Source organism: Elephas maximus, chromosome 15, assembly GCF_024166365.1.
Source record: "Elephas maximus indicus isolate mEleMax1 chromosome 15, mEleMax1 primary haplotype, whole genome shotgun sequence".
Lineage (NCBI taxonomy): Eukaryota > Metazoa > Chordata > Mammalia > Proboscidea > Elephantidae > Elephas > Elephas maximus.
In genome coordinates, this window is record NC_064833.1 from 48,229,517 (window position 1) to 48,256,790 (window position 27,274).

The window sequence follows — 27,274 nt, forward strand, 5'->3', positions numbered from 1 at the left end:
GCTGCAAAAGGACAAATATTGTATGAGACCACCATTATAAAAACTCAAAAGGTTTAAACACAGAAGAAAACATTCTTTGATGGTTACAAGGGTGGGGAGGGAGGGAGAGGGGAATCCACTAACTAGATAGTAGACAAGAGTCCTCTTAAGTGAAGAGAATGACAGCACACAATACAGGGGAAGTCAGCACAACTGGATTAAACCAAAAGCTAAGAAGTTACCTGAACACAATCAAACACTTCAAAGGACAGAGTAGCAGAGGCTGGGGTCTGGGAATCATGGTTTTGGGGGACATCTAGATGGCCTAACAACGTTTATTAAGAAAATGTTCTGCATCCCACTTTGGTGAGTAGCGCCTGGGGTCTTAAAAGCTAGTGAGCAGCCATCTAAGCTGCATCAATTGGACCCAACCCACCTGGAACAAAGGAGAATGAAGAATACCAAAGACACAAGGAAAATATTAGCCCAAGAGACAAAAAGGCCACAGAAACCAGAGACTCCGTTAGCCTGAGACCAGAAGAACTAGACGGTGGCAAGCTACCATTAATGACTGCCCTGACAGGTAGAAAAGTGTGGAGCACAACTCAAATTGACACAAAAAGACCAGACTTAATGGTCTAAGACTGGAGGAACCCCCAAAGCCATGGCTGCTGGATGTTCTGCTAACCCAGAACTAAAACCATTCCTTAAGCCTACTCTTTAGACAAATTAGATTGAACTATGAAATATAAAATAATATTTGTGAAGAATGTGCTTTTTAGTTCAAGCATATACACGAGACCAAATGGGTGGTTCCTGTCCAGATGCAGGATGAGAAGGCAGGAAGGGCCAGGAACTGGTTGAAAGGACACAAGAAACCCAGGGTGGAAATGGAGACCGTGCTGTCACATTGTAGGGATTGCAACTAGTGTCACATAACAATATAAATTTTTGTATTAGAAATTAACTTGAGCTGTAAACTTTGACCTGAAGCACAGTAAAAAAGTAAATACATTCCAGTTTTTTCCCAAATTTGCATAAAATTTCACTGATGTACCAAAATTTACTCTAGTTAAAACAAAGTAACCATAATACTTTCAAAGTTTGTGGGAAAATATTAAATATTAATTTTAGTTTAAAAAATAAAGACATTTTATGTACTTTTTTTTTTTTTTTTTTACAGTAGAATGATTTAAAAATAAATACTCCATACCATGTTTTCTGGGCACTTTTTACAAATAACGACAGATCCTCCATTATTAGAGATCATCTGAAATCCTGGTAAACACACACATGAAGTTCCTAAAGAAAAAGAGCCAATTTTGCCTTTGGTAAATAAAAATAAAACTCCAAGATCAGAGAACTTTTAATAATTCTTAAAATCTTGAGAAGCAGTATAGTGGTTAAGAGCAAGACTCTGAAATAATACAGCCAGGGTGCAAATCCAGAAACACACTCCTTAGGTTCCAATTTTGCTTCTGCTACTTAGCAAGTTACTCAACTTCTCAGTGCCTCAGCTTCTTCAGTAAAATGGGGATAATAACAGTACCTACCTCATAGAGTTAACATGAGTGTGTCTGGCACACAGGAGGTATTGTGTTGGCTACCATCTTAAGTGCAAAAATCCATTCCCGTAGAGTCAGTTTCGACTCATAGACACCCTACAGGACAGAGAAGAACTGTCCCACGAGGTTTCCCAGAAGCGGCTGGTGGATTTGATCTGCTGACCTTTCGGTTCGCAGCCGAGCTCTTAACCACTGTGCAAGCATAACTAAACTATTATGCTATTGAACTATTAAACTAATAATCAAACTACTGATTAACTGATCTGGGAAAATTTACATTTCCGTCACTCAAGCATACACATATATTCAATGAAATCAAATGTACTTTGTCAAAACAAACCTCATTATTACGAAAGTTGCCTTGATTCAACTCAGACACTGTTTCACTCTGCTTGGGCACATAGTAAACATTTTAAGATAGTCAATATTCAACTTTCTGGTTAGGTTAAGTGCAGCATTCTCTAAGTAGATGGTAACTGGAAACAGCACCCATAGTAATTAATCTATGTACTACAATGCATACAATATCTGGATTTATGATTACAAACCTAATACCTTAAGACTATACCCAGCAAAAAACCCTTAACACTAGTCTCTGAAATGCTTTTTCATTCATTTTTCCTTGCCTGAGTGGCCTGACCCATCTTGTGTGATGAGCAAAACCAGGATGTATTCAACTTGAAGATTTGATCATGAATTTAGAAGATGTAAGACTTATTCAGAGCAGTTTCTGTAAGAACTCGGACCAAATGATGGACATTTCAGGGGAATTTATTTCTTTTAGTTTAACTTAAAACGACTTTAAGAGCAATAAGAAATATTCAACAACAGAAAAGGCTAAGTACTAAGGAAATTTACAATATTAGGGTCACACTGTATAGTGGACATACACAGTTCCACACTAAGAGCAAAGAGACAAGAGTTCTTCCATTTCCCAATTTAGGTAACACAAAAGACGTTATAACCTCCTCTGGGTTTCAATTTCTTTATCTGTAAAATGAGAAGAATGGATCTGATCATGATTACAGTCCCTTCCATTTCTAAATTACTGGGATTTGAAAAGCAAGATAAAGCGCTTTAAAAGTTTACAAATGCTAATCTGCATCCCCTTCCCAAACCTCCGCATCTCAGATTATTTCTCTACAATGCCTTTCCTTCTCTGCGAGCCGCTATCCAGGTGTTGCCCTAACGACCCCCGGGTGAGGAGTGGGAGACTGGAGCCGAGAAATGAATTACTGGGAACCGCTCAGGAGATAGCGGACTCGGGGTTCTCCAACCTCATTAGTGTGCTAAACGCAATCCTCCGAAGAAACTGTTCCCTCAGGCGTCGGCAGTTACTTTTTCTGAAACATCCCTATAGCAGCTGAAAAGGCGTTTCAGCGCTGCCGGGGTCTGGGGGTGTCACCAAGGCTGGAGCGTTACTTTTGCCAGGGCACAACCCAGACCGTCTCACCTCCGGCGTCCTGCCTCTGGTTGGCTCCACACGGAACGCAGGAGAGGGCGGAGATATCGAAGTACTGGTTATGGCTGCACGATTCTGGCTGCCGGAAAGGTAAAGAGAAGGTCTGGGCTTGTAAGACTCGAGGGAGGGCCAACAGGAGGAGCGCCGTCAAAGCCGCAGCGGACAAAGTGGGCCAAGCCGCCATTGCCACCCCAGCACCACCGCCACCCGTCGCCATGGTGCCGACGCCAGCGGCCGCTCCGGCCCTGGGGCCCCATCAGCCTCCGCGGCGACTCCGCCCAGCTTATTGGACAGCTTCCCCAGCACATCCCACCCAGGCCCCGGTCCCGGAAGAGTAGGCCTCTGCTGCCTGGTTACCAAACCCGCGGGAAGCTGGCGTGTCTGGGGCACGGTAGGTTAGAAAAAAAAGCAGGGGCTATTTCAAACAGTGTGGTTCAAACTGATTTAATAGTGAAACGTGAAATCAGTTTATGAGATCAAGAAATAGAATAGCACAGGAAAGAAATTATCTTATTGTGTCTTATACATAAGGTCGTCATGAGTAGGAGCACACTGGATGGCAAACATTGTTTCATAAAACCGTTAAGTTAAATATTAATTTACACCCGAATTTAACCAACCCAAACCAACCCGTGGCCGTCTAGTCGATTCCGACTCATAGCGAACCTATAGGGCAGGGTAGAACTGTCCCACAGGGTTTCCAAGGAGTGTCTGGTGGATTTGAATTGTTGACATTTTGGTTAGCAGCCTTAGCTCTTAACCACTACGCCACCGGGGTTTTCCAGAACTTATCCAGACTGAGTAATTTTCATGTCGAAGAAGACATTCCAACTATGCATTTATTACTATGGATAAGATCAAAAAAGTATCAATAACATTTAAAATATGCAATGCTGGAAAATTGCTATGCCTGAAGCACGAAAAAAACAAAACAAGGGAAAAAAAAAAAAAACCTGCCAGAAGTTTGTTTTTTTACTTCCCTTGCTTTGAGCATTGGAAATTGTGTATATGGAATGAGACCCTCTTTATACCGCTGTGAATAAAGTAGGAATCTAAATTTTTATCAGATTTGCACATATATGAATGTTCTTTCAAAGTAGTCACCCTTGAGGCAGTTACCTGCAACATATTGGAATTACCTTCAGAGCCAGTGTACGGGACACAAAAGAAAAACTCATTTCTTTATTTTATTTTATTTTTTTGGCTTTAACAAAGAGAAATTTATTTTCTCACAGTTTAGTAGGCTACAAGTCCGAATTCAGGGTGTCAGACCCAGGAGAAGGCTTTCTCTTTGTTGGCTCTGGAGGAAGGTCCTTGTCGTTAATCTTCCCTTGGTCCAGGAGCTTGTCAGTACAGAAACCCTGAGTCCAAAGGACTCGTTATTCTTCTGACTCTTGTTTCTTGGTGGTATGAGGTCCCTCATTTCTTTATATTTAAACTGCATTTCTGTTTTTGCGACTGCTGTATTTTGTCTCTTCAATAAAATCATCCTAGCCTATTTTTAGCCACCTTTTCATCAGTGGTAACTTCAAATGATTTTTGACTTTTTCAAAAAAAACAAATTTTGTAATAAAAATGGTTTGTCACTATTAAGATATGGATAATGCATTTAAGAAAGTTAAATAACTTTACTAACCACCATTGTTGTTGCATGCTGTTGTGTTGATTCTGACACATAGTGACAGGATGGGATAGGTAGAACTGCTCCATGCGTTTTCCTAGGCTGAAATCTTTATGGGAGCAGATTTCCGGGTCTTTTCTCCACAGAGCCGCTGGTGGGTTTGAACCGCTGACCTTAAAGGTAGCAGGCCAGCACTTAACCATTGTGCCGCCAGAGCTCCATTACCATTACCACATGTGGCCTTCCCCAAAAGACCAGCATTCACCCAGTTCTAATCTCTGGCACAGCAAGTGTATGTTTTGAAAACTGTTTCTAAGAGGAACTCCAAAAATGTGTTTGAGGTTAGAATTAAAAAAAACATGTGACCATGCAACAAACCCATGTGACCACAGAGACTCAGAAAAGGCATGGTTAGAATAGTTAGAATAGTTGGGATTAATCTGCAAAAGCTTCCTATGGGTGAGTTTTAAATCTAGGCTTCCCTGATGAAGTGCATATTGCTCATATGCTCTGTGGCAGGGATTAAAGCAATATTTGCTCATTGTCTACTATATAATTTAATAATAATAAAAAGTTCCCATTTATTACTGACCTTCTTTGTCTTCCACACTGTGCACTGTGCTAGTCGCTTGGCACCATTAATCTTAACTGTTCATAACAACCCTTTGAGGGAGAACTACCCCTGTTTATTAAAAAAAAAAAAAAAAAATAGACAGGATCAAAAAATGTTAGTAGTTCCACTGTGTTAGGAATTAGTGAAACTAGGATTTATCTCCATTTGGCCAACTGCAAAACCCACTATGTTTTCACAGTATTAAGTGTCTTCTTTGTGGAATAAATGTAAAAAATTTTGGCATATTCCACATGTGGAATAAACCATTAATCTTTAGCTAACAAGGTGGTACTGCCATTATATACCACAGACAGCGGCACTATGATTGTGTAAGAGCTTTGAACACTGTACCTAACAAACTGCCCTAATAACTACATGGAGAGTTTATCTGTAACAGAAGCACTTGAAATAGACAAACACAGTTAAGTTTGCGATAACTGCAGATACTATGAGTTCATCTCTGTAAAGTGGCTCTGTAAACTGGCAGAAAAGAATGTTAGCTAAAATTGTTTAAGCATAAGTTGGGGCTGTATTGTTAGGGATTTTTTTCTTTTTTTTTTTTTTTTACTGTGTATTTTGAATATTATAGAAGTACCATTCATAGATAAATTTCACTTTATAGGAAGTATTTAACCAAAAAATTGTTCTTATCACTGTTATGGTAATATAATTTTCGACATGCAGTAAGAAACACAGTGACTTTTATAAAATAAAACATGGTGGAATTTTTAAAAATTGGTAATTTGGAGTTGGAGGGAAGAGTGAGCTTGTCCTTTTAGGTTTTTGATGGGGAAGGATTAAATTAAAAAAAAAAAAAATCTGTTGTCATTGAGTTGGTTCCTATTCATGGCGACCCTAAAGCACAGAGTAGAACTGCCCCATAGAGTTTCCAGGAAGTGCCTGATAGATTTGAACTGCTGACCTTTTGGTTAGCAGCCATAGCTGTTAACCACTGTGTCACCAGGGTTTCTTGGGGAAGGATAGATGCCTACAAAAAACTGATGAGCAGGGCATGCCTAGAATCATATAGCTGATGATGCTGGAGAAAATACCAGAAACTGTTCTTGCCCTAGAGTAACATGGCTCAACTCCAGCACAACCTTCCTAAAGGGCACTCATTAATGTGCATTTAAATAATATTTAGACATATTTGTTTTCCAATAAAAAGTTTAAATTTGACCAACTTTTAAGAGTATTACTTCTAAGGCCTACGAGCTGAATCTGAAATTCACCTGCATGCAGAAAAGAAAAACAAAAAAAATTTTTTTTAGGTAAGAAATTGATTTTGAAGTGATCAAAATACTTATGTTAAATATCCGTAGTTAGAAACAACCAGCATGTAATTTAGCAGTTGAAAAAAATACCATTTTGAGCTAGAAATACGGAGAGTTGATATATTATTTAACAATGCAGAGCCATACTTGAAACACACTTGAACTGATTATTATAATAAAGAGTAACAGCAGCATTCAATGATGATAAAGATATTTTTTTTTTTATTTAGGGTTGCTATGAGTCAGAGGAAACCCCGGTGGCATGGTGGTTAAGTGCTATGGCTGCTAACCAAAAGGTCAGCAGTTCAAATCCACCAGGCACTCCTTAGAAACTCTATGGGGCAGTCCTACTCTGTGTTATAGGGTCGCTATGAGTTGGAATAGACTCAACCGCAATGGGTTTGGTTTTTTCTTGGATGAGGTGGAATGGACTCGATGGCAACAGGTGTGTGTGTGTGTGTGTGCGTGTGTGTGTGTATTGACACCATTGGAAACCCTGGTGGTGTAGCAGAATTTGAATTGATTTGATGGCAATGAATTTGTTTTTTGTTTTTTATTGTCACTATTTGATATCAACATCTGATTTTCATTCTGATATATGCAAAAAAATTTTTTTTTGAACTTTTTTCTGACATCCAGTCTTTGAGTAACCAATGACACAAAGGGAAACACTTATTCCACAAATTATATGTACATTAATCAAATCATTCTGTGATATTTTACTTAGCCTATAAATATGTATTTATTGTTTAATTGCCTAGATTGAAATCCACCTCCTATCAATATCATAAAGGCTTTCCTTGTTAATGACTTCATTTTTAACAAAGTCAGGTAACTGTTAAAACTTCAAAGCTTTTGAAGGTTCTATTTTGAGACTACCACTGGAAAACATTGCTAGCAACTTACTGATTCTTTGTGAACTTAGGGAAATAATTTTCTGTTGAAGTGTACCTCTCAAAAACAGATAATCTAGAACAAAATTTATAGTAGCATGGATCCAAAAAGTGATTTTTTAAAAACTCTGTTGCTAGGTCCAAAGTCTGTTCCAACTCATTGTGACCCTATCGGGCATAGTAGAACTGCCCCAAAGGGTTTCCAAGGAGTGACTGGTGGGTTTGAACTGTGGACCTTTAGGTTAGCAGCCTAGCTCTTAACCACTACACCACCAGGGAATCATTTGAAAAGGGATCTTGGAAAGAAACCTAATAGTATGTAATGCGTATTTATAAATTTATGAGTTTATCTAAATTAGCTATCAAAAATAACACACATAAATATACATGAAATGTTTATAAATTCTCAAGACCAAGGACCAAGTCAACCGTGGGAATAACTTTCTCTTAAAAAAAAAAAAAAATCCCTGAGTTTGAAGCCTTTCAGTAGTGACATAGGAGACACACAGTTATAAAGAAAATGTATGCCTTCATCTGTCAAAGTCAAAACTACAAAATTTGCTGACTTGGTTGCCTTCTGCCCCTCCATTCCTCTATTCCTACCTGCCTCACTTCCCTCCTCTCCCTCTCCTTTCCCCTGCTTCCCTCCCTTCCAAAGGTTATTATGTAACAATTCAGTCAGAGCATCTCTTAGGCATTATGGTGGGTACAAAGGAAAGTTCAAGAAACTTGTAATCTCACCAAGTTAAGGTAACATAAAAATCTTATTTCTTAAAAAAAAAAAAAAAGTAAAAAAATATCGCCTTCAAAATATGGAATACTTAATTCATCTTTATAATTGTATTGAAATTAAAACTAATATGTTCAAATATTTGGTTTTTCACTCCAAGACCAATAAAAATGAGAATGCCACTATGAGAAAATGGCATGTATTATAATGATATTGTTTATTGCTAGGCAACTGAATTGCTTCAAGGGAAATTTAACCCATTTGACTTTTCGAAAGTTCTGTGTCTCAGAGAGAAAACAATGTATTTGATAGATGTGAGACAGAAGGCAGGAAGAAATTTAAAAACTGGGTTTTGTTGTGAAACACTAATAATTTTTACCTTTTTATGTAAAACCAAAAAACCACATCTGTTGCCCTCAAGTCACTTCCAGTTAATAGCGATGCTATAGGACAGAGTTGAACTGCCCCATAGGGTTTCCAAAGCTGTAATCTTTTTTTTTTTTTTAATTGTACTTGAGATGAAGTTTTACAGAACAAACTAGTTTCTCATTAAACAATTAGTACACATACTGTTTTGTGACATTGGTTACCAAGCCCACAACATGTCAACACTCTCTCTTCTTGCTCTTGGATTCTCAATCACCAGCTTTCCTGTCCCCTCCTGCCTTCTAATCCTTGCCCCTGGGCTGGTGTGCCCTTTAGTCTTGTTTTGTTTTATGGGCCTGTCTAATCTTTGGCCGAAGGGTGAACCTCAGGAGTGACTTCATTACTGAGCTAAAAGGATGTCCAGGGGCCATACTCTTGGGGTTTCTCCAGTCTGTCAGGCCAGTAAGTCTGGTCTTTATTGTGAGTTAGAATTTTGTTCTACAATTTTTTCCAGCTCTGTCCGGGACCCTCTATTGTGATCCCTGTCAGAGCAGTCAATGGTGGTAGCCAGGTACCATCTGGTTGTGCTAGACTCAGTCTGGTGGAATCTTTGGTAGTTGTGGTCTACTAGTCCTTTGGACTAATCTTATATCTTTGGTTTTCTTCATTCTCCCTTGCCCCCAACAGGGTGAGACTAGTGGAGTATCTTAGATGACTGATCACAAGCTTTGAAGACCCTAGATGCTACTCACCAAAGTAGAATGTAGAACATTTTCTTTATAAACTATGTTATGTCAGTTGAGCTAGATGTTCCCCAAGACCATGGTCTCCACAGCCCTCAGCCCAGTAATTCAGTCTCTCAGGGAGTTTGGATGTGTCTATGGAGCTTCCGTGACCTTGCCTTAGACAGTTGTGTACTGTCTTACCCTTCACCAAAGTTAGCACTTATCTATTGTGTTTTTCCATCCCCACCCCTCCCTTCCCTTGTAACCATCAAAGATTGTTTCTTTTTGTGTGTAAACCTTTTCATGAGTTTTTATAGTAGCGGTCTCATACAATATTTGTCCTTTTGTGATTGACTTAATTCACGCAGCATGATGCCCTCCAGATTGATCCATGTTGTAAAAGGTTTTGCAGATTTATCATTATTCTTTATTGTTTCATAGTACTCCATTGTGTGAATGTACCGTAGTTGGTTTATCCATTCATCTGTTGATGGGCACCTAGGTTGTTTCCATCTTTTTGCTATTGTGAACAATGTTGCAATGAACAGGGGTGTGCATATGTCTATTCGTGTGACAGCTCTTATTTCTCTAGGATATATTCCTAGGAGTGGGATTGCTGAATCATATGGTATTTTTAGCTTTCTAAGGAAGTGCATATCATTTTCCATAGTGGTTGTACCATTTTGCATTCCCGCTAGCAGTGTATAAGAGTTTCAGTCTCCCTGCAGCCTCTCCAAAATGTTATTTTCTGTTGTTTTGATTTGTGCTAGTAATGTGGGGATGAAATGGTATCTAAGTGTGGTTTTGATTTGCATTTCTCTAATGGAAACCCTGATGGTGTAGTAGTTAAGCACTATGGCTGTTAGCCAAAAGGTCGGCAGTTTGAATCCACCAGGCACTTCTTGGAAGCTCTACGGGGCAGTTCTACTCTGTCCTATAGGGTTGCTATGAGCCAGAATCAACTCGACAGCAGTGGGTTTGGTTTTTTTGGGTTTTAATGGCTAGTGATGCAGAGCATTTCCTCATGTGTCTGTTAGCTACTTGAATGTCTTCTCTGGTGAAGTGTCTGTTCATTTCTTTTGCCTGTTTTTTTTAATTGGATTGTCTTTTTGTTGTACAGGTGTTGGATTTTCCTGTAGGTTTTACAGATTAGACCTTTGTTGGATTTGTAATAGCCCCCAACTTTTTCCCAGTCTGTAGGTTCTTTTTACTCTTTTGGTGAAGTCTTTTGATGACCATTAAGTACTTAATTTTTAGAAGATCCCAGTTATCTAGCTTAATTTTTTTTTTAGCTATGGTTTGTATCCTGTTAATGCCATATATTAGGGTCTCTAGCGTTGATCCTGTATTTTCTTCTATGGTCTTTATAGTTTTTGGTTTTCTGTTTAGGCCTTTGGTCCATTTTGAATTATTTTTGTGTATGGTGTGAGGTATGGGTCCTGTTTTATTTTTTTACAGATGGACATCCAGTTTTGCCAGCACCATTTCTTAAAAAGACTGTCTTTTCTCCATTTGATAGACTTTGGGCCCTTGTCAAAGATCAGGTGACAACTGTACTTTTTGCTTCCCAATGTTCAGGATTAGGCCATCTGGTCTCCTTTCAAAAAACCTGAGGGTGGGAACAACACATTTATAAAGGCACTTCTTCATGAAGTTATTAATGTCTATAAAATTGACTAAACATGCACTTATTAAGCCCCTGGATGTTGGCATTGTACCAGGCGAACATGTAAGGTAGTAAGACTAACATTCCTGTGGCCTTTTACAGTTTACAAAAAGCGGCTTCAGAAGATGCTTATGTTGCACGGTAACAACAGCACTGAAATGGCAAAGATAGCGGCAACTTTTCTGTTTATTTGCATCGCTTTCCTTATTTTTATTTTATTTTTTTTCCTTAACTCCCGGACACCTCGAACGTTTATCTCCTGTAGTTTGGCAGTTATTTGTTGAAGTTTCCAGTACTCCAGTCGCTTGACCCCTTGTTTCTGAATTCTGCCTTTTCCGGGTCAAGGCTCAAGGATTGGGAGTAATATGAGCATGCGCATAAACTCAGGAACGCGGGACCGCTTGGCGCGTTCGCCAGGCCCAGCCTCCCGCCCCTTAACGAGCGGAAGCGGGTTGGCGACAGTGCGCGTGCGCAAACGCCGCTGAGCCGCTAGGGTAGTTGGTTATTCCTGGAGAGCGCATGGGCAAACTACGTCCGTTTGTCCGGACCGGAGGGGTGAGCGGCGCCATTTTCTTCAACGCTCACTGAGGTCCCTACGCGTTTTGTGGAGGCTGCTGCGACGGGGAGTGTCCTCCTCATACACAGCCTTGTGTGTCCAACTCGACAGCAGTGGTGTGTGTTTATTGTCAAGTGCGAAGCAGTACCCTTTGGGCGTCGAGGGTGGGGGAAGGATTGGCGACTAGACGGAAGAACAGGGAAAGGCGGGGCCGGGGGCCGCGCCAGACCTAGAGTAGCTTCTGTTGTGAGGGCACTTACTGTTTTTGCCTAACGTCGACTCTCCCGTCAGCTTGCATGTGGTGGTGTTTGTGTTCGTGCGCGCGCTTCCCAGCGATCTTGAGATTGAAGATTTCGAAGGATTTTATAGGTATTTTTTTATTTGCTATGTCATCGTCTGTGGTGGCAGAAAAGTGCTGAAGGACCGGTTCGTTAGGCTTCAGAGGGACCAAAATGTTTCAGTTCGGTTTGGGGGCAGTTCACCCTTCGGCGTTTTAGGGTGGTAAATATGCCGTGTGGACGGTGTAACAAAGGCACGGAGGTTGGGCGGTCCGGGTTGATTTGAAGGATGATTTTGGCTGAAGGCCTGGCGACAGCGGCGGATCCCACGTAGCAACTTTGGCCTGGCATGAAAGAATGAAGCTCTAACCCCTGGGAGTGTGGACAAAGGCTTTGGGCTATAGAATCGATGCCTTCGGATGATCCACGCTTGAGGATGATGAATATTATGGGAAATCTGTACCGTGTGGAATCGGCTTCGTTTACAGTTCCTCTTGGGGACTATGAGTCGGAATCGACTCAACGGCAACGGTTTTTTTTTTCTTTTAATTGGGGGCTGTGGTTCTGTGTCGTCATGCCTACGTTATAAAAGGCACATCATCAAAAAGAATAATTGTGGGCTGGGTAGATTATTCTTTGCAAGGGAAACACGTTTATAATTTGTGCTTCATCATAACTTTGGGTTTTACGGCAAAGAGTCGCAGGCAAAGAGTAGGAGATTTTTCCTTCACTAGGTCTGGAAAATAACTTATTTGCGAGTTAAGAGCAAATGGATCTGAGATAATATTTAAATTAAGGCCCACTCCCTCGTTTCTGTTTAATCTTGCTTAGAAGATACACATATTGTTTAGTAATAACGGTAATTGAGATGAACCCATGGATAAAATCAGGAAAAATATTTAAAGTGAGCTTATTAATTTCAGTAACTTACCCTTAAATGAGATTTGAGGGACCCTCTTTTTTTTCCCCGTAAGTTATAACTCCAGCAGCTCACTGTGTCTAAATCAACACAGAGTACTTACGTTGCATTTAAAAGTAGAAAATTTTTAAGTGCAGGACTTTAGATATTTTGTGTATTTGGCTTTATGTGTAATTTAATGTTCTATGAATAGAACTTCTGAGAAATTTGCTTAAGGAAATAGCTAATGGGAGAATCATAGGAAAAATGCTCATATGGAGAGCTGGTCTCTTATAGATGGTCCCCTACCATCTCTAGGTCAAAAAACGTTTAAGCATTTGATTTGACTGGTAAATTAGAACAAACTTTATATAGTTTGCTTGAATTGGAATTCATGAGATTTGTACTCATGGGACTACTTAATTAAAAAATAGTTTTTAAGTTAGGATAAATTTTTAGAGATTTTTTGAATTCGTTGTGTAATTACTACTTGAAACATTTGTCCCCAGTTTCTCTTATTTGTAGATGCATTTATGTTCTTAGAATAAACGCCTTTTCAATTTTTTAAGAAGGATTTAGGAGGGACAAAATTATCCTAAACGCTGCTTTTTAAAATATTTTATAAGTTGTAAAGTTGCTAAGGCAACGTGTATAGGAAGGAGTTTTGAAACTTTAGTGTGGACAACTGTTCAGAAGCCATTTACAGTTTTTGAAATATTGGTGTGGATTTTGGATTGTCAAAGACACTTTTTTTTTTGATACCGTGATATTTTTATAGTAAAATTAAACCCCAGTAATTTGGCATTGATGATAATTGGGATGTAGGATTTCCCACGTAATTTCTTGATACATTAGTTTAGCTTGTAGTTTAAAAAGCTTAGGCTATGGACCCATTTTAAAGGAAAATAAACCTTTCAGACTACGCTTTGTGGAACAGTACTATTTAACTGGAAGTACTGAATTAAGCAACAACATTTGCACATTAAAAACATAAGAATGTACCATTACTAATTTAGCAGGTTTAAAAGCTTAAGTATTGTTAGTTTGGGTATCCTTGAAAGTATTAGATATAGTTTTCTTAAAAAGCAGGGTTTTAGATTTTTAAGTTGTTAAAGTTGGTAACCTCCGAATATGCCAAATTAATGCGTTTTTGCTTTTCTACAGTGTCATTTAGGTTTCCTCAGTAGAGTGCAGGCTAGTTGTTTGAAATGAAATAAACCTCTTGGCATAATAAGATTCTGTATTTACTGCACAATTTTCTGTTTGGCTGGAGATGAATTCTAATATTAATTGTTTTAGGAATTTAAGACAAGGAGTGATGTTGAGATATTTGATTTTGGTTAAAGCACTTAGCTGCTAATGAAAGGTTGGTGGTTTGAATCCACCACCTACTCTGGAAGGAAGATGTGGCAGTCCACTTCTGTAAAGGTTTACTGCCTTAGAAACCATATGGGGCAGTTCTTCTCTGCCCTATTAGGATAGCTGTGAGTTGAAATCAACTCAATAGCAGTGAGTTTTGGGTTTTTTTAGTGGAAGAAAAGGCTCAAAGCCTTTTCAGTGATTTCAAAGCAGCACATGCCCTAGTGAAAGGTGATTGTGGTGAATTTGTTTTGAGTTGGCAGGGGTGAATTAACCACTAAGCAAAGCACTGCGAAGGCTTACATTAGCAAGGTAGCCTAGGCTTGCTTGTGTAAATAGGTGAAATTGTGCACTACAGATTAGTAAGTAAGCCCATGTGTCTACCTTGCTTATTGGGTAACCAGTTCCTGCAAATAGGGGTTGGTTCAGCCTAGTCAAATTGAGGGGAAATTTATATAAAGTTTGTAACCCCAGAACATCTCTACAATGAAGAGTCAGGAAATGGAGTTTTATGTTTGGAAGTGTGAGCTGTATTTAAGCAGAACTTAACAACGTTGTATCCAAATAATAGCCATTGATCTGAATTTGTTTTAAAAATGATTTTTGAATTTCAAGTGTTGGTGTTTTATTATATAATTTTAAATGGTTGCCTTATATTTGATTAGTCTTAATGTTTTGAAAAGGAAGAGAATGGCAGAGGAGTTGGACATCAGGGCGAGCTAGACGTTTGGTCTTTTCATAAGTGGAAGTAATGGAAGGTTTTTTTTGGAATTTTTGGTATTCTTAAATTGAGATTTTACTTGTAAAGCAGTTTGTTTTTAATGGACGTAAAGTCTGTATACAGTGAAATGCACACACCTTATGAAGGATGGAATTCAATGAGTTTTGATAAATTTATGCAGCCATGTAACCAACATTCCAGTAAAATATAGAACATTTCCATCACCCGTCTTACCACTTCCAGTCAGTGAACAGTCTTTTTTTTAGTGTTCAGGAAGTTTCTTGTTTTTAAATAATTTGCAGATGTCTGCTTGGATTTTGCATTTTTCCCATACCGTTTTGCTAAAGGATAATTAATTTTCTCTTGAAACAAAGTAAGCCATTTTGTAATGTCCGTAATTATGGTTCCTTATATTGCTTTGGTTGGTCCCTGGGTGGTGCAAATGGTTTGTGCTTATCTACTAACCTAAAGGTTGGTGGCTGGAACCCACTCAGCAGAGCCGTGGAAGAAAAGTCTGGCAGTTTGCTTCCATAAAGAGTGCAATCAAGAAAACCCTATGAAGCTTTTCTACTCTGTAACACATGGGATCGCCATAAGTTGGAATCGGCTTGACAGCAACGGGTTTGGTTTTTTTTTTTTTTGGTTTATATTGCTTCACTTTCGATAGGAATTTTGAAATGGATATCCTAATTTGGTGTTGTTTAAGATCAATTACAGGGTCCAAGGATTAATTATATTTCATTTTCTTTCCACAGTTAAGTTGATTTTACAGAATTAACAGGTCTCCAAGAAATTAAAAAAGGTAAGATACCAGAGCTTAAGGCTTTTCACAGAGGCTTTTAAAAAAAAAAAAAAAGTAAAGTAGAATAGTACATGCAGGCATACACGGATTCTGTTCTTTATGTCTGGCCAGTGATGTGCTAGTGGTAGACAGTTTACTATCATGAACAGTAATTATATACTGACCATTGATGGCCTTTCTAAATATTTAAAATTCATCATGGTTGGTAAACTAAAACAAATCTCTCATGGTTCAGTAGAAGATACGTTGTTAAGTGAATCTGAAAATAGTTTGGTCTTGTTGTGAAGCAACATTTGGCAGATTTAGAAGGGAAGATTTGATATTTTTGATGTTTATACTATTTAGGATAGGTGATATGTTTTTTCAAAGTAGTTGGTTTATTTGTATGTTTAGATGGGAGTAAGTTTATTCTTTGCTTTCTTAAGAATTAGATAGGGTCATTGTCTCTGTGAATTTGTATCTTGTCATTTATAAATGCTGAAGGAGGTAGGAAACAATTATTAAGCTTAGTTTGGGCTAAGGTACTTCAAAAATAAGATTTGCTATTATGTGTACCTTTTTGTCTGCAGGTCATTATTGCTGTTGTTTGAGCTCAGCATGGCTGTAGTCATCCGTTTACTGGGGCTTCCTTTTATTGCGGGGCCTGTGGATATTCGTCACTTCTTCAAGGGATTGACTATTCCTGATGGAGGAGTGCATATAATTGGAGGGGAAGTTGGGGAGGCTTTTATTATTTTTGCCACAGATGAAGATGCAAGACGTGCCATAAGTCGTTCAGGAGGGCTTATCAAGGATTCATATGTAGAGCTCTTTCTTAGTAGCAAGGCGGAAATGCAGAAGACGATAGAAATGAAAAGAACTGATCGCACAGGAAGAGAGCGACCAGAATCTGGGGGATCAGGGGCTGGCAGCCTATCTAATTTTGCTGGGGCTGTTAAGGAAGAAGCAAGTAATTCTGAATATCAAGATGCCGAGTTTCACACCAATGGTACAGGACGTGGTGATTTAAAGCCAAGAAGCACAAGGCCAGCGAGAGCCAAAAATCCTTACTTATTTCTACGGGGTTTGCCTTACTTAGTAAATGAAGATGATGTTCGTGTTTTTTTTGCTGGTTTGTGTGTGGATGGAGTAATTTTCTTAAAACTTCACGATGGCCGAAATAATGGTGATGCCATAGTAAAATTTGCTTCGTGTATTGATGCTTCAGGAGGTCTTAAATGTCATAGAAGTTTTATGGGTTCAAGATTTATAGAAGTAATGCAAAGCTCAGAACAACAGTGGATTCATTGTGGTGGTAAGCAGGATGACGTTCCAATGAGAACTGAAGAACATTCTCCAGCAAGAGGAATCAATGATAGACATTCTCGAAAACGGTCTCATTCAAAATCTCCTAGAAGAACACGTTCTCGTTCCCCTGTTGGACATTATGTTCATTTAAAAAATCTGTCTCTAGGTATTAGCAAAAGAGATTTAAAAAGTTTCTTCAGAGATACTGATCTGAGTAATGAACAGATTACATTTTTATATAAAAATGAAAAGAGAACAAGATACGCCTTGGTGATGTTCAAGACTTTGAAAGACTTTTATACTGCTCTGGCTTTACATAAGACTATCATACAGTATCGTCCAATTCATATTGATCCAATTTCTAGAAAAAGAGTGCTGAGGTTAATGGAATATTATGAAACGAAAAGACCAGGGTCGGTAGAGAAAGAGAGGCCTGGACATGTTTCACAAAAATATTCTGAAGAAGGCTACTCTGGCCAGAAGGTATGCATATATATAAGAAATTTTCCATTCGATGTCACAAAAGTTGAAGTACAAAAGTTCTTTGCAGACTTTTCTCTTGAGGAGGATGACATTTACTTGCTTTATGATGGCAAGGGAGTTGGTTTGGGAGAAGCACTGGTAAAATTTAGATCAGAAGAACAAGCCGTGAAAGCTGAACGTTTAAACCGGCGAAGATTCTTGGGGACAGAGGTATTGTTAAGACTTATATCTGAGGCACAAATGCAGGAGTTTGGTGTAAATTTTTCCTTGATGTCCAGTGAGAAAATGCAAGACCATTCACAGCCACATGATAGAGATGACCATTCCCATTCATTTGACTCAAAAGAGCCACAAGTATACTCAGTTGGCACTTCTGAAAACTTCAGGCATCAGCTAGAGGATGTGAAGAAGTTGGACAATTTTAAGCATCCCCAGGGAGATTTCAGACAGTCTGATAGGCGCCCTCCAGAAGACTTCAGGCACTCTCCAGAGGACTTCAGGCGCCCTCCAGAGGACTTCAGGCACTCTCCGGAAGACTTCAGGCACCCTCAGGAGGAGCATTTCAGGCGGCCTCCTGAGGAGGACTTCAGGCACCCTAGGGAGGAAGAATGGAGACGGCCTCCTGAAGAGGATTGGAGGCGACCACTCAAGGAGGATTTCAGGCGGCCTCCCAAGGAGGACTGGAGGCAGCCTCCTGAGGGAGACTTTAGGCGACCACCTGATGAGGATTGGAGGCGACCACCTGAAGAGGACTTCAGGCGGCCTCCCCAGGGGGACTGGAGGCGACCACCTGAAGGAGACTTCAGACGGCCTCCTGAGGAGGACTTCAGGCGGCCCCCTGATGAGGAGGACTGGAGGCGGCCCCCCGAGGAGGACTTCAGGCATTCTCCTGAGGAAGACTTTAGACGGTCACCCCAGGAGCATTTCAGGCGGCCACCTCAGGAACACTTCCGGCGGCCGCCCCAGGAGCATTTCAGACGGCTGCCCCAGGAACACTTCCGGCGGCCATCCCAGGAGCATTTCAGGCGGCCGCCCCAGGAGCACTACCGGCGCCCACACCAGGAGCACTTCCGGCGGCCACCCCAGGAGCATTTCCGGCGGCCACCCCAGGAGCACTTCAAGCGGCCCCGAGAGGAAGATTTCAGGCACCCACCAGATGAAGACTTCAGGGGCCCTCCGGATGAAGACTTTAGGCACCTTCCTGATGAGGACTTCAGGAGCCCCCGAGAGGAAGACTTTAGATGCCCTTCTGATGAGGACTTCAGGCAGCTCCCTGAGGAGGACTTCAGGGGAGCTCTGGAAGAGGACCCCAGACTTTCTGATAATTTTAGACCTGCTGGTGAGCAGTTTAGGAGTCCACCTGATGATTTTAGAGGTCATCATCGCCCTTTTGTGAGTTTTGGTCGCCCAGAAGGTGGCAAGTTTGATTTTGGAAAGCGTAATATGGGGGATTTTCCTGAGGGGAGATTTATGCCTGATCCAAAACTAAATTGTGGTTCAGATAGAGTAACTCCTATTAAGATAATGAATCTTCCATTTAAAGCTAATGTAAATGAAATTTTAGACTTTTTTCATGGTTATAAAGTCATACCGGATTCCGTTTCAATACAGTATAATGAGAAAGGATTACCTATAGGGGAAGCCATTGTTACAATGATAAACTATAATGAAGCTGTGGCTGCTATTAAAGATCTAAATGATAGGCCAGTTGGGCCACGCAAAGTGAAGTTAATTTTGCTCTAGAGAGCATTTGTAAATTCAGTACCATCCCACAGTATTGACGCAGTAAAATGCATTTGTTTTGTTTTTTTAAGTTTATTTTTAATTATCTAATGGAAAAAACATTTTAATTTGACCTTTGAATAGAACAAATGTAAATAGTAGAATGTTAACCTGGTTTTCTTTTGCTTGCAAATTGTCATTCACTTTTTCTAATTTAAAATTACATTTTTTTTTTTTTTTTTGGACAGTGGGAGAGCTAATTTCTTGAGTTCATTCTTGTCGATGTGTTGGGTAAATCTCAAGATTTGTATAAAGTAGAGTTGTATTTGGGGAAGATTTTATATTCACTTTTGTTTTTCATTCTGTAGTCTATGTCTTTTACTCAAACTGTAAGGAAATGGTCAGTAACTGATTGTTCAGGTTTGGCATTTTCTTTGCTACCTGTCTGCAGACCTAATGCCCTCTTGCCCATCTGGGATATTACTGTGTTAAGCCTTCTGTTAAATATATGATAGTTCAAAATAAACAGACTGTGAACCTGAAATTTCTTATGTAAAAAGCATAGTAGGATTCTTAAAGTTGCCATGTTCATAATTGCAAAGTTTTATAAAAATAAAAAATTGCAACTGAATAGATAAACTAATTAGCTTTACTACTTGTATTTGACATTTTCAGCAGCTACATTAAACAAAGCAAACGTTCTGTAATAGTGTATAGTGCTATGTATAGTTCTGTGGCTTCAACATCTCATCAACCAAATTGACAAGATTAACTCAAAAGACTTTTTTAAAACAATAAGAATGTAATTATAGGCGCAAAGGGACTTTCAGGCTTATGCTGGGAAGGATCAGACAAATGGATAGTTTTTGTTTCTTGTAAGGATTTACTGATAGTTTATATAATTTGTATGTTACTGAGTTTTCATTTTGTAGTTTCAAAACTTTATCCATCTAAAAAAGTTTCATAAGATTTTCCTGAGATTGCATTTTGTTATCTTTGCTATTCAGTATCTAGTGTAGACATTTTGCAAATGCTAGATTTTATTTTTCTACTCATAATATTTATTGGGCACTTACTACGTGCTGGGTACTATAAGTGCTTTACAGGCATAGTCTCAATATTTCCTAAGAAGCATAGGGCTTATTATTTACCTCACTTCACAGATGAGGATCGTGACATTTAGAGGGGTTAAGTCACCGTAGGTAAACCATGGAGCCAATTTCAGCCCACACAGACCACTGACTCCAGTTCACGCCCTTAACCTTTTTGCTGCCTCACTTTATTAAACAGTATTTTAAATTTTAGTGAAATATTAAGTTATTTTTAAGGGGAACATATATGTATGTTCTTTTACCTCCATTGTTGCTTTAGCAATAGCATTGGAAAACGATAGTGCTCAAAAATTGATAACAAAAGACAAAGTAACCTTAAAAGTTCTTGAATACTCAGGGTCGCTTGGATACTCAAATATATTGGCTTCTGATTCACATGGTACAAAATTACTCATTTTATCAAGCATTTGATTCTGGTTGACCTTTTACAGTTTACATAAAGTTACTGCCCTCCATTCTTTGATCCAGAGATATTTCACACTGAGCAAACAGGAATAAAACTTGAGTTTAATTATAGTGAATATTCTGATTATTCTGCGTGCTAATAGAATGAATAAACTGTTAAGCTTGGCTCTATAAAGCTCTTTAATAAGGCTTTTTAAAGTAAGCTTATAAATAGGGGAATTTGAAATATCCAAATGAAACACAATGAACAAAATAGAGGAGGTGATATTTTTAAATGTTCAAAGATTATGTCGATCATTTGATCAGCCTTCCTGAGGAATGTATGGAAGACTTAACACTTCTCTACTGCATATCAATAAACCTAAGCTGAAGCTTAACATCACTTTCTGTGGAACAACTACTCAAACTGGAATGGAGTTGGGTGGTGGTAAGACACCAACTATAGTAAACAGCTAGGACCCCCTGGTGGTGCAGTGGTTAAGTGTGCTTAGCTACTAAATGAAAAGTTGGCAGTTCAGACCTACACAGTGGCCCCACAGGAGAAAGATTACAGCCTAGAAAACCCTGTGGGGTAGTTCTCTTGTCACACAGGGTCACAATGAGTTGATACTGACTTGATGGCACCTAAGAACAACCTAATAAATAGTATTTTGATTTTAAAATTAATTGATACATCTCTTTCCAGTTCTGCCTTCATTGATAAATTGGCTGTGACAGGAGCACTTAAACCATGGAAATTACCAAATGGAGCAAATCAGGGCTTTTTTACCCAGAGAGCTGTTTTTACCAGCACACCACCAGTTTCAAACACAAAAGAGAATACACCTATTTCTCACTTGGTTAGGTTCCAAAAACCAGGTGGTTATGCGAAAGTCGGCATTAAGTGAAAGTGGAGGGTTTTTGTTTTCAGACCATTTGTCCTTTTTTTTTTTATATATATATATATAATCATAGAAATAACAGGTAAGGTTTCCCGATGGGCTCATTGCGGTGAGTCCAGTTACAGAGTATTCCTCTGGAGAGGAGGTTTGGAGGAGACCAAGCTGGATAAAGCCAGGCTGTGTGACTAGAGGGCCCATGGCTTAAACCACTTCACTTTCATCTGGTGCTGGATCAGAGCATCCCTCCCATCCCTGTAAGCCCTGCATCCTGGAGCACACTCTGCCCTTGAAGGAGCTGGGAGCCTGGCTGCACCTGTCCCGAGGGGGTAGGCTTCACGTCCAGTTGAGCTGACTTTGAGATGTCATTAAACTCGTATGCTGCACACGTTTCTTCCAAACACCCTCTGCGATGCTGCTTTCCTTTCTCCCACCCCAGAGAGTTTTGAGCTGCAGGGCCTCATTCAGCACAGGAGCGGAGGACCCAGAACAGGCACCTGCTGGCTAGGTGCTTTCTGCGCATCTGTGCATAGACTGGTTTTGGAGGAGGCCAGACGCTGGGTGTGGTGCCCATACCAGCAGGAGGGAGCAGAAGATGCAGAGCAGCGAGGCCCAGCTTCCTGGAGGCTGCTTGGAGACCCTCCTTGAGGGTGGGGTCACTCTGCAGCTGTTGCCACCATGTCTGCCTCCTTGTCAGTGTGCAGTGCCCCCTAAGGACAGGTGTCTCTGCTTTTGGCATTCCTGCTATCACCATTGACTGCTGTTTGGCCCTGGTTGCCGTGGCTCTGCCTCTGGGCCCCTTACAGGCCTCTTCAGTGTTATAGCCCTTGATTCATGTTATGGCTTTCAGGAGGTTCCTTGCCTCCTGTTTTCTGCTTCCTGCTGCTCTTTGTCTGGAAGACCTCTTGGGGTTAGCTGAATATATACACCTAACGATTTTAAGGCATGGCCTCGGGGTGGGGGGGCGGCAGCAAACTTGATCAGTCCCCTCAGTATATCACAGACACTTCATTTGCATAGTAGGCCTGTGATCTCATTGGCCTAGTCACTTCAGGAGCCCTGGTGCTGCAGTAGTTCAGTGCTTGACTGCTAACCAAAAGGTTGGCAGTTTGAACCCACCAGCTGCTCCATGGGAGAAAGATACGGCAGGCTGCTTCCATAAAAACTCACAGCCTTGAAAACCCCTTGGGGTTCCACCCTGTCCTGTAGGGAAGGATGAGTTGGAATGGCTGTGGGTACATATGGGTAGTCTATTTGCATGAGTATCTTGACCAATCCCTACAAAGTGCATACTAATCACTGGCAGCCTTCAGCCCAGAGCTGGGCAAAGAGTATCAAACCAAGTAGTTTATAGTTTACCCAGGAAATGTAACAAACCCTCTCCTGGGTTACAAAACTAGGGCAAAAACTCAGGGTTTAGGGGTAAAATCTAAAGCGTTTTTTTCAAAGAACCAAGGCAAAAGGCCACATCTCATTTCACCATAATGATCCATAATTATGTGTGAATTAACTATATAATACGGATAATCCTAATAAAGTTGTTACTCCCATTTTGGAGATAAATTGAGGGCTATAGGGTAATTTGTCAGGACAGCTGCCCACTTCCTTTTGTCCTTAACATTCCTTAGAGATAGGCAGAACATAAATTTTATTTCAGAATTATTTGGTGATTGCTTAGTGTGCCAGGCACTGTTTCAGCTGTACAGGTAAGGCAACTGATGCTCAAGAGTAGTGAGTTAGTAAGCAGGCGTAGTGGTTGAGTACTATGGCTGCCAACCAAGAGGTCAGCAGTTTGAATCCGCCAGGCGCTCCTCAGAAATGGGGGCGGGGGGGCGCAGTTCTACTCTGCCCTATAGGGTCGCTATGAGTGAGAATCAACTTGACAGCAGTGGGTTTTAAGAGAGATACTAAAACACCTCAGTATTTCCCCAACTGCAACACCAAACTTAAATGCTGGCTGAGAAAATAATAAAGCAGTGAAATCCTAAGTTCCTTAACATTTAGGGTTTGTTTTAAAATGTTCTGAATATTCAAGTATTGTAGTCATTTTACCACTTAAGGATTATTCTCAGGAAGCAGTGCCTTGTTAAGAACAGAATCATTCACGAGTCAAAAAGCTTTCTAGAAAGTTTATTTTTCTGTTATTTTTCAGGTTATCCCAAACAAGTTCATAAACCTCAGGATTTTTATATGCCTGACTGGAATCTATGAAATACCAAAATTATCTCCCATCCTAAGAAACAAAAGCATCAGACGTACCAAAATACTGATTAAATTGTTTTATATTTTCAGGAATAAGTGACTATATACACCCTTTCATTAACTAGATGGCTGCCTAGTAAAATTTTTGGAGAATTTTTAATGATTAGTGATCTTCCAAGTATGCTTATTTATTGTTTTCCTTAGGCAACATCTCACCACACAACTACCTTTCGAAAAGCTGTACCACATATAAGGCTTTAGCTTGACAGCAGCTTTGTTTTAAAACTAGAATCAAGTTGAATGTGACTTTTTTTTAAAGCTAAAATACATGCTTTATGTATTTTTGCAAAGCATTCATATCTTGGTGTCCCATTTTTTAAAATTCTGTTTGATTCCACTATTGTTGAAAGGTAAATTTATAGATCAAATGATGACACTTCAGGTTTTAGTAAAGGTTAAAAAGAGAAACTTTTACATGAGGCTTTAGCATATACTTTGTATTTAACCAGGAGAGGTGGTTTTGTAATGATGAAAGCATGGAGTCTTAACCGAAAAGAAGCCAGGTAGAATTGTTAGATTTTTTTGGTTTTTGTCGCCCACTTACAGCAACCTCTACCAGGTATAATACCATTATAATATGAAATACACTTAAGTATATAATCTTAAAAAAAAAAAAAGGAACTTACACAAAAAGATCACATAATACTAGGCAGGACAGTGAAATCACTGATGTGTAGTATTTTTTAAAACCATTTTTGGCAGCATAAATTTCCTTTATTTTTACACTTCCAGTGGTATTTCATTTTGAGGTTTAATGTATCAAGCTAGTAGAAAGTTTTACAGTTCAGTAATCCTGGATTCTGAGTCATTTTAAGATAAAAGTAGAAATGTGAAGTGTACTTAAGAAAATTAATTTTCTTCTTCTGTAATGTCTAACTCTTCATCATCATCATCATCTGCTTGTTGATCCTTTCTTAGTCGACAGGTGGATACCTGTTAAAAGTTAACAGTTTTAAAAATCTAAAGTATTTTTATATACTTGGTGTATCTTTTTATATGCCCTTATAGGAAAGTACACACAGAACAAAATATTTCATAAAAATGTTCACATGAAGTAATTTTTAGTAATGAAAATTCCCTATGAATTATTAATTTTAAGGTTGGAAACAGCCGCAAAGCTTTTTCATTTATCATATATTATTTTCTGAATAAAACTATGAACTTAACCGTTTGATTCCAGTCAGACAGTCGTCAGTGCTTCAATAACATACTTTGTTTCAGCAAAAAGTATAGGCTCAGTATATTATAAATGTCAAAAATATTTTAAACAATTCTTGGGTAATAAAAAGTATTTGAATGAGACTCATCAAAGGGATGGAAAGATAAGCATATTTCAACTAGGCAGTGAGACAAATACTGATTTAAAAGTAGTGTGATTTAAATGGAGTAAGTTGATCTGAATCCACTACTTAGCTTTTAGGCCTGACTGTTGCCACTTGGGTCATCTTAAAATTTCTGAGTGATTTTAACTCCCAAGGGACATACAGCAATGTCTGGGAACACTGCTGGTTGTCATAGCTAGGGGTGGTGTGTGTGCTACTGGCATCTTCTGGGTAGAGGTAAGGGATGCTGCTTAACATCTTTATAATGCATAGGATAGCTTCCCTCCCCAACAATTCAACAGGCCCCAAATCTCAATAGTGCCAGGGATGATAAATTCTGAAGTGCTCTATAAATGAAAAACCTCGGGATGATATATTCTGAAGTGCTCTATAAATGTTAACTCAGGTAATGTTGTGTCTGGTGAGTCCATTCCAACTCACGGTGACCCTAGAGTACAGAGAAGAACTGCGCCATAGGGTTCCCTCGGCTGTAATCTTCATGGGAGCAGATTTTCAGGTCTTTTCTCCCATGGAACTGCTGGTGGATTCAAACTGCTCACCTTTTGGTTAGTAGCTGAGCACTTAACCACTGTACCACCATGCCTCCGTTTAGGTTAACATTCCTAGTTCTAAAGAGTCAAAACTTAATGCTGGAATAATGAAAATACAATTTGGTTAGGGGGACAGATGCATATACATAAAATAAATAAATAAATGCTTAGAAAAGACTCAAGATGGTATTGGGTCAAATTTACCCTAAAAGCTGTATTTTGAAAATATTTTGCTCAGTTTTTAAAATTTTGAAAGGTAAGATAATGATGCTAAACCAAAAGGTTGGCAGTTCAAACCCACCCATCAGGTTCATGTGAGAAAGACCTGGTGATCTGTTCCTATAAAGATTAAAAAAAAAAATTACAGCCTAGAAAATTCTTATGGGGGCAGTTCTACTCTGTCACATGGGGTTCTTGTGAGTTGAACATCGATTTGATGACAACAACAGATATGAAGGGGCATACCTTCCTAGATCAAGGGTCAGCAAGCTATGTCCCTTGGGCCAATCCAGCCTGCCTTCTGTTTTTGTAAATAAAGTTTTATTTGGGGCACAACCATAGTGATTATGTACTGTCTATGTCTGCTCTTAAAGGTGATTAAGACCATATGGGCTACAAAGCCTAAAATATTTACTCTCTAGTCCCCTATAGACAAAGGTTGTCGACCCCTCCTCTAGAAGTCAGGCTTTCTAGATGTAGAAAAAAAAGAGAAAATTGGTTTTTTCTCTAAAGTTTTGTGCTTTTGGGTCTATAATGGTCAGCAAAAGCTTCTTTTAGGTATAATTTCTGGGTACAGCAGTAAGTCGTTAGAGATTTAAGCCTAAGGGTCTGACTTGAGAATCTGCTTTTCAGATTATACCAGAGAAAAATCTAGCATTCTCCTGCCTTTTCCACCTCTGTTCTCAAGTGTTCTGCTTTGGAGAGTAATATGTGATTATAGTATAAATGATACTTGATATAAGAGTTGGCACCTTGCATCACCTTCATTTTACAGAGGAGGAAGTAGGCCCAGAGAGGATAAGTTATATGAGGTGATATGGCTGAAGGGAAACACTTTTAGTACTGAAAATCCCAAAGGTATAGGCGCCCATGTTGCTTTAAATTATTGTTTCTAGCTCACCTGTCCTGTTCCAGATACACACTTAGCTGACAGCGATCTCTGAAGAGGTGACTTTGAATTTGCTCTTACGATATCCAAACGAGAGGAATAATCAGGTGGATACAGAGAGTTTCGGAAAACCTATTGCAATGATAAAACAGCATCTTACAAAGCAGGTACTAAACAATGGAAATCTCTATAAAGCCAAATTAGGTTCCTCTTAGTTAAGATTTTTTTTAAAGCAAACCTCCAGGACCGCCCCCCAGCCGCCCAGGGACCAAAATCCAATTATTTATTGTAAATTTAAAGGGAAAACAAAAGAAAATAGAAAAATAATGTTACCTGGAAAGATGAAGGCTAAAAAAATTCTATTTGAACCATATACGATGATGATGCAGTAACTAAGTCATGAAACAATCACTTGAGTGCTTTTACCAGGGAAAACGCAAAGGCAAACATGAGTTCCTACCCTGAGTCTGCTAGCTAGCAGGGATGTTTACAACTCATGCTTCTGATTCGTTCTGTTCTGCCAGTCCTCAATTCTATCAATTTAACTTCACTGCAGCACTGCTATAGAAAATCCAATAACAGTAAATTGGTGCCACTGTAATTTATGGATTCCAACCTCATCTAGGAAACCCTGGT

General features: G+C 39.4%; 3 protein-coding genes across 13 annotated transcripts in view; 1 reads left to right on the top strand and 2 right to left on the bottom strand.

The window, feature by feature from the left end:
- Positions 1–3,256, bottom strand: part of TMEM67 (transmembrane protein 67) — a 65,514-nt gene extending 62,258 nt beyond the window's left edge. For all 5 annotated transcript variants that reach the window (XM_049854009.1, XM_049854010.1, XM_049854011.1 and 2 more), the window contains exons 1-2: positions 2,998–3,256; positions 1,193–1,281 (exon numbers count right to left, since the gene is read on the bottom strand). In XM_049854009.1, coding sequence (XP_049709966.1) covers positions 1,193–1,281; positions 2,998–3,223 — 315 coding nt within the window. In that variant the 5' untranslated portion in view covers positions 3,224–3,256. The remainder of the gene's footprint in view (positions 1–1,192; positions 1,282–2,997) is intronic.
- An 84-nt stretch (positions 3,257–3,340) lies between these two features.
- RBM12B (RNA binding motif protein 12B) overlaps positions 3,341–27,274 on the top strand; it is a 31,518-nt gene continuing 7,584 nt past the window's right edge. For 2 of the 6 annotated variants that reach the window (XR_007513251.1, XR_007513250.1), the window contains exons 1-2: positions 10,571–11,819; positions 15,462–15,508. Coding sequence is in view for 4 of the 6 variants with exons in the window: in XM_049853742.1 (XP_049709699.1) it covers positions 16,106–19,021 (2,916 nt within the window). In the remaining 2 variants the exon portion in view is untranslated. Of the gene's footprint in view, positions 3,398–10,570; positions 11,820–15,461; positions 15,509–16,077; positions 23,466–27,274 lie in introns of those variants that run through there. The other 4 variants (XM_049853743.1, XM_049853742.1, XM_049853740.1 and 1 more) reach the window with 4 other exon arrangements.
- Positions 24,355–27,274, bottom strand: part of CIBAR1 (CBY1 interacting BAR domain containing 1) — a 29,699-nt gene continuing 26,779 nt past the window's right edge. Inside the window, exons 6-7 of one of the 2 annotated variants that reach the window (XM_049853745.1) lie at positions 26,651–26,770; positions 24,355–24,590 (exon numbers count right to left, since the gene is read on the bottom strand). In XM_049853745.1, the coding sequence (XP_049709702.1) occupies positions 24,507–24,590; positions 26,651–26,770 (204 nt within the window). In that variant the 3' untranslated portion in view covers positions 24,355–24,506. The remainder of the gene's footprint in view (positions 24,591–26,650; positions 26,771–27,274) is intronic. The other variant, XM_049853744.1, reaches the window with a different exon arrangement.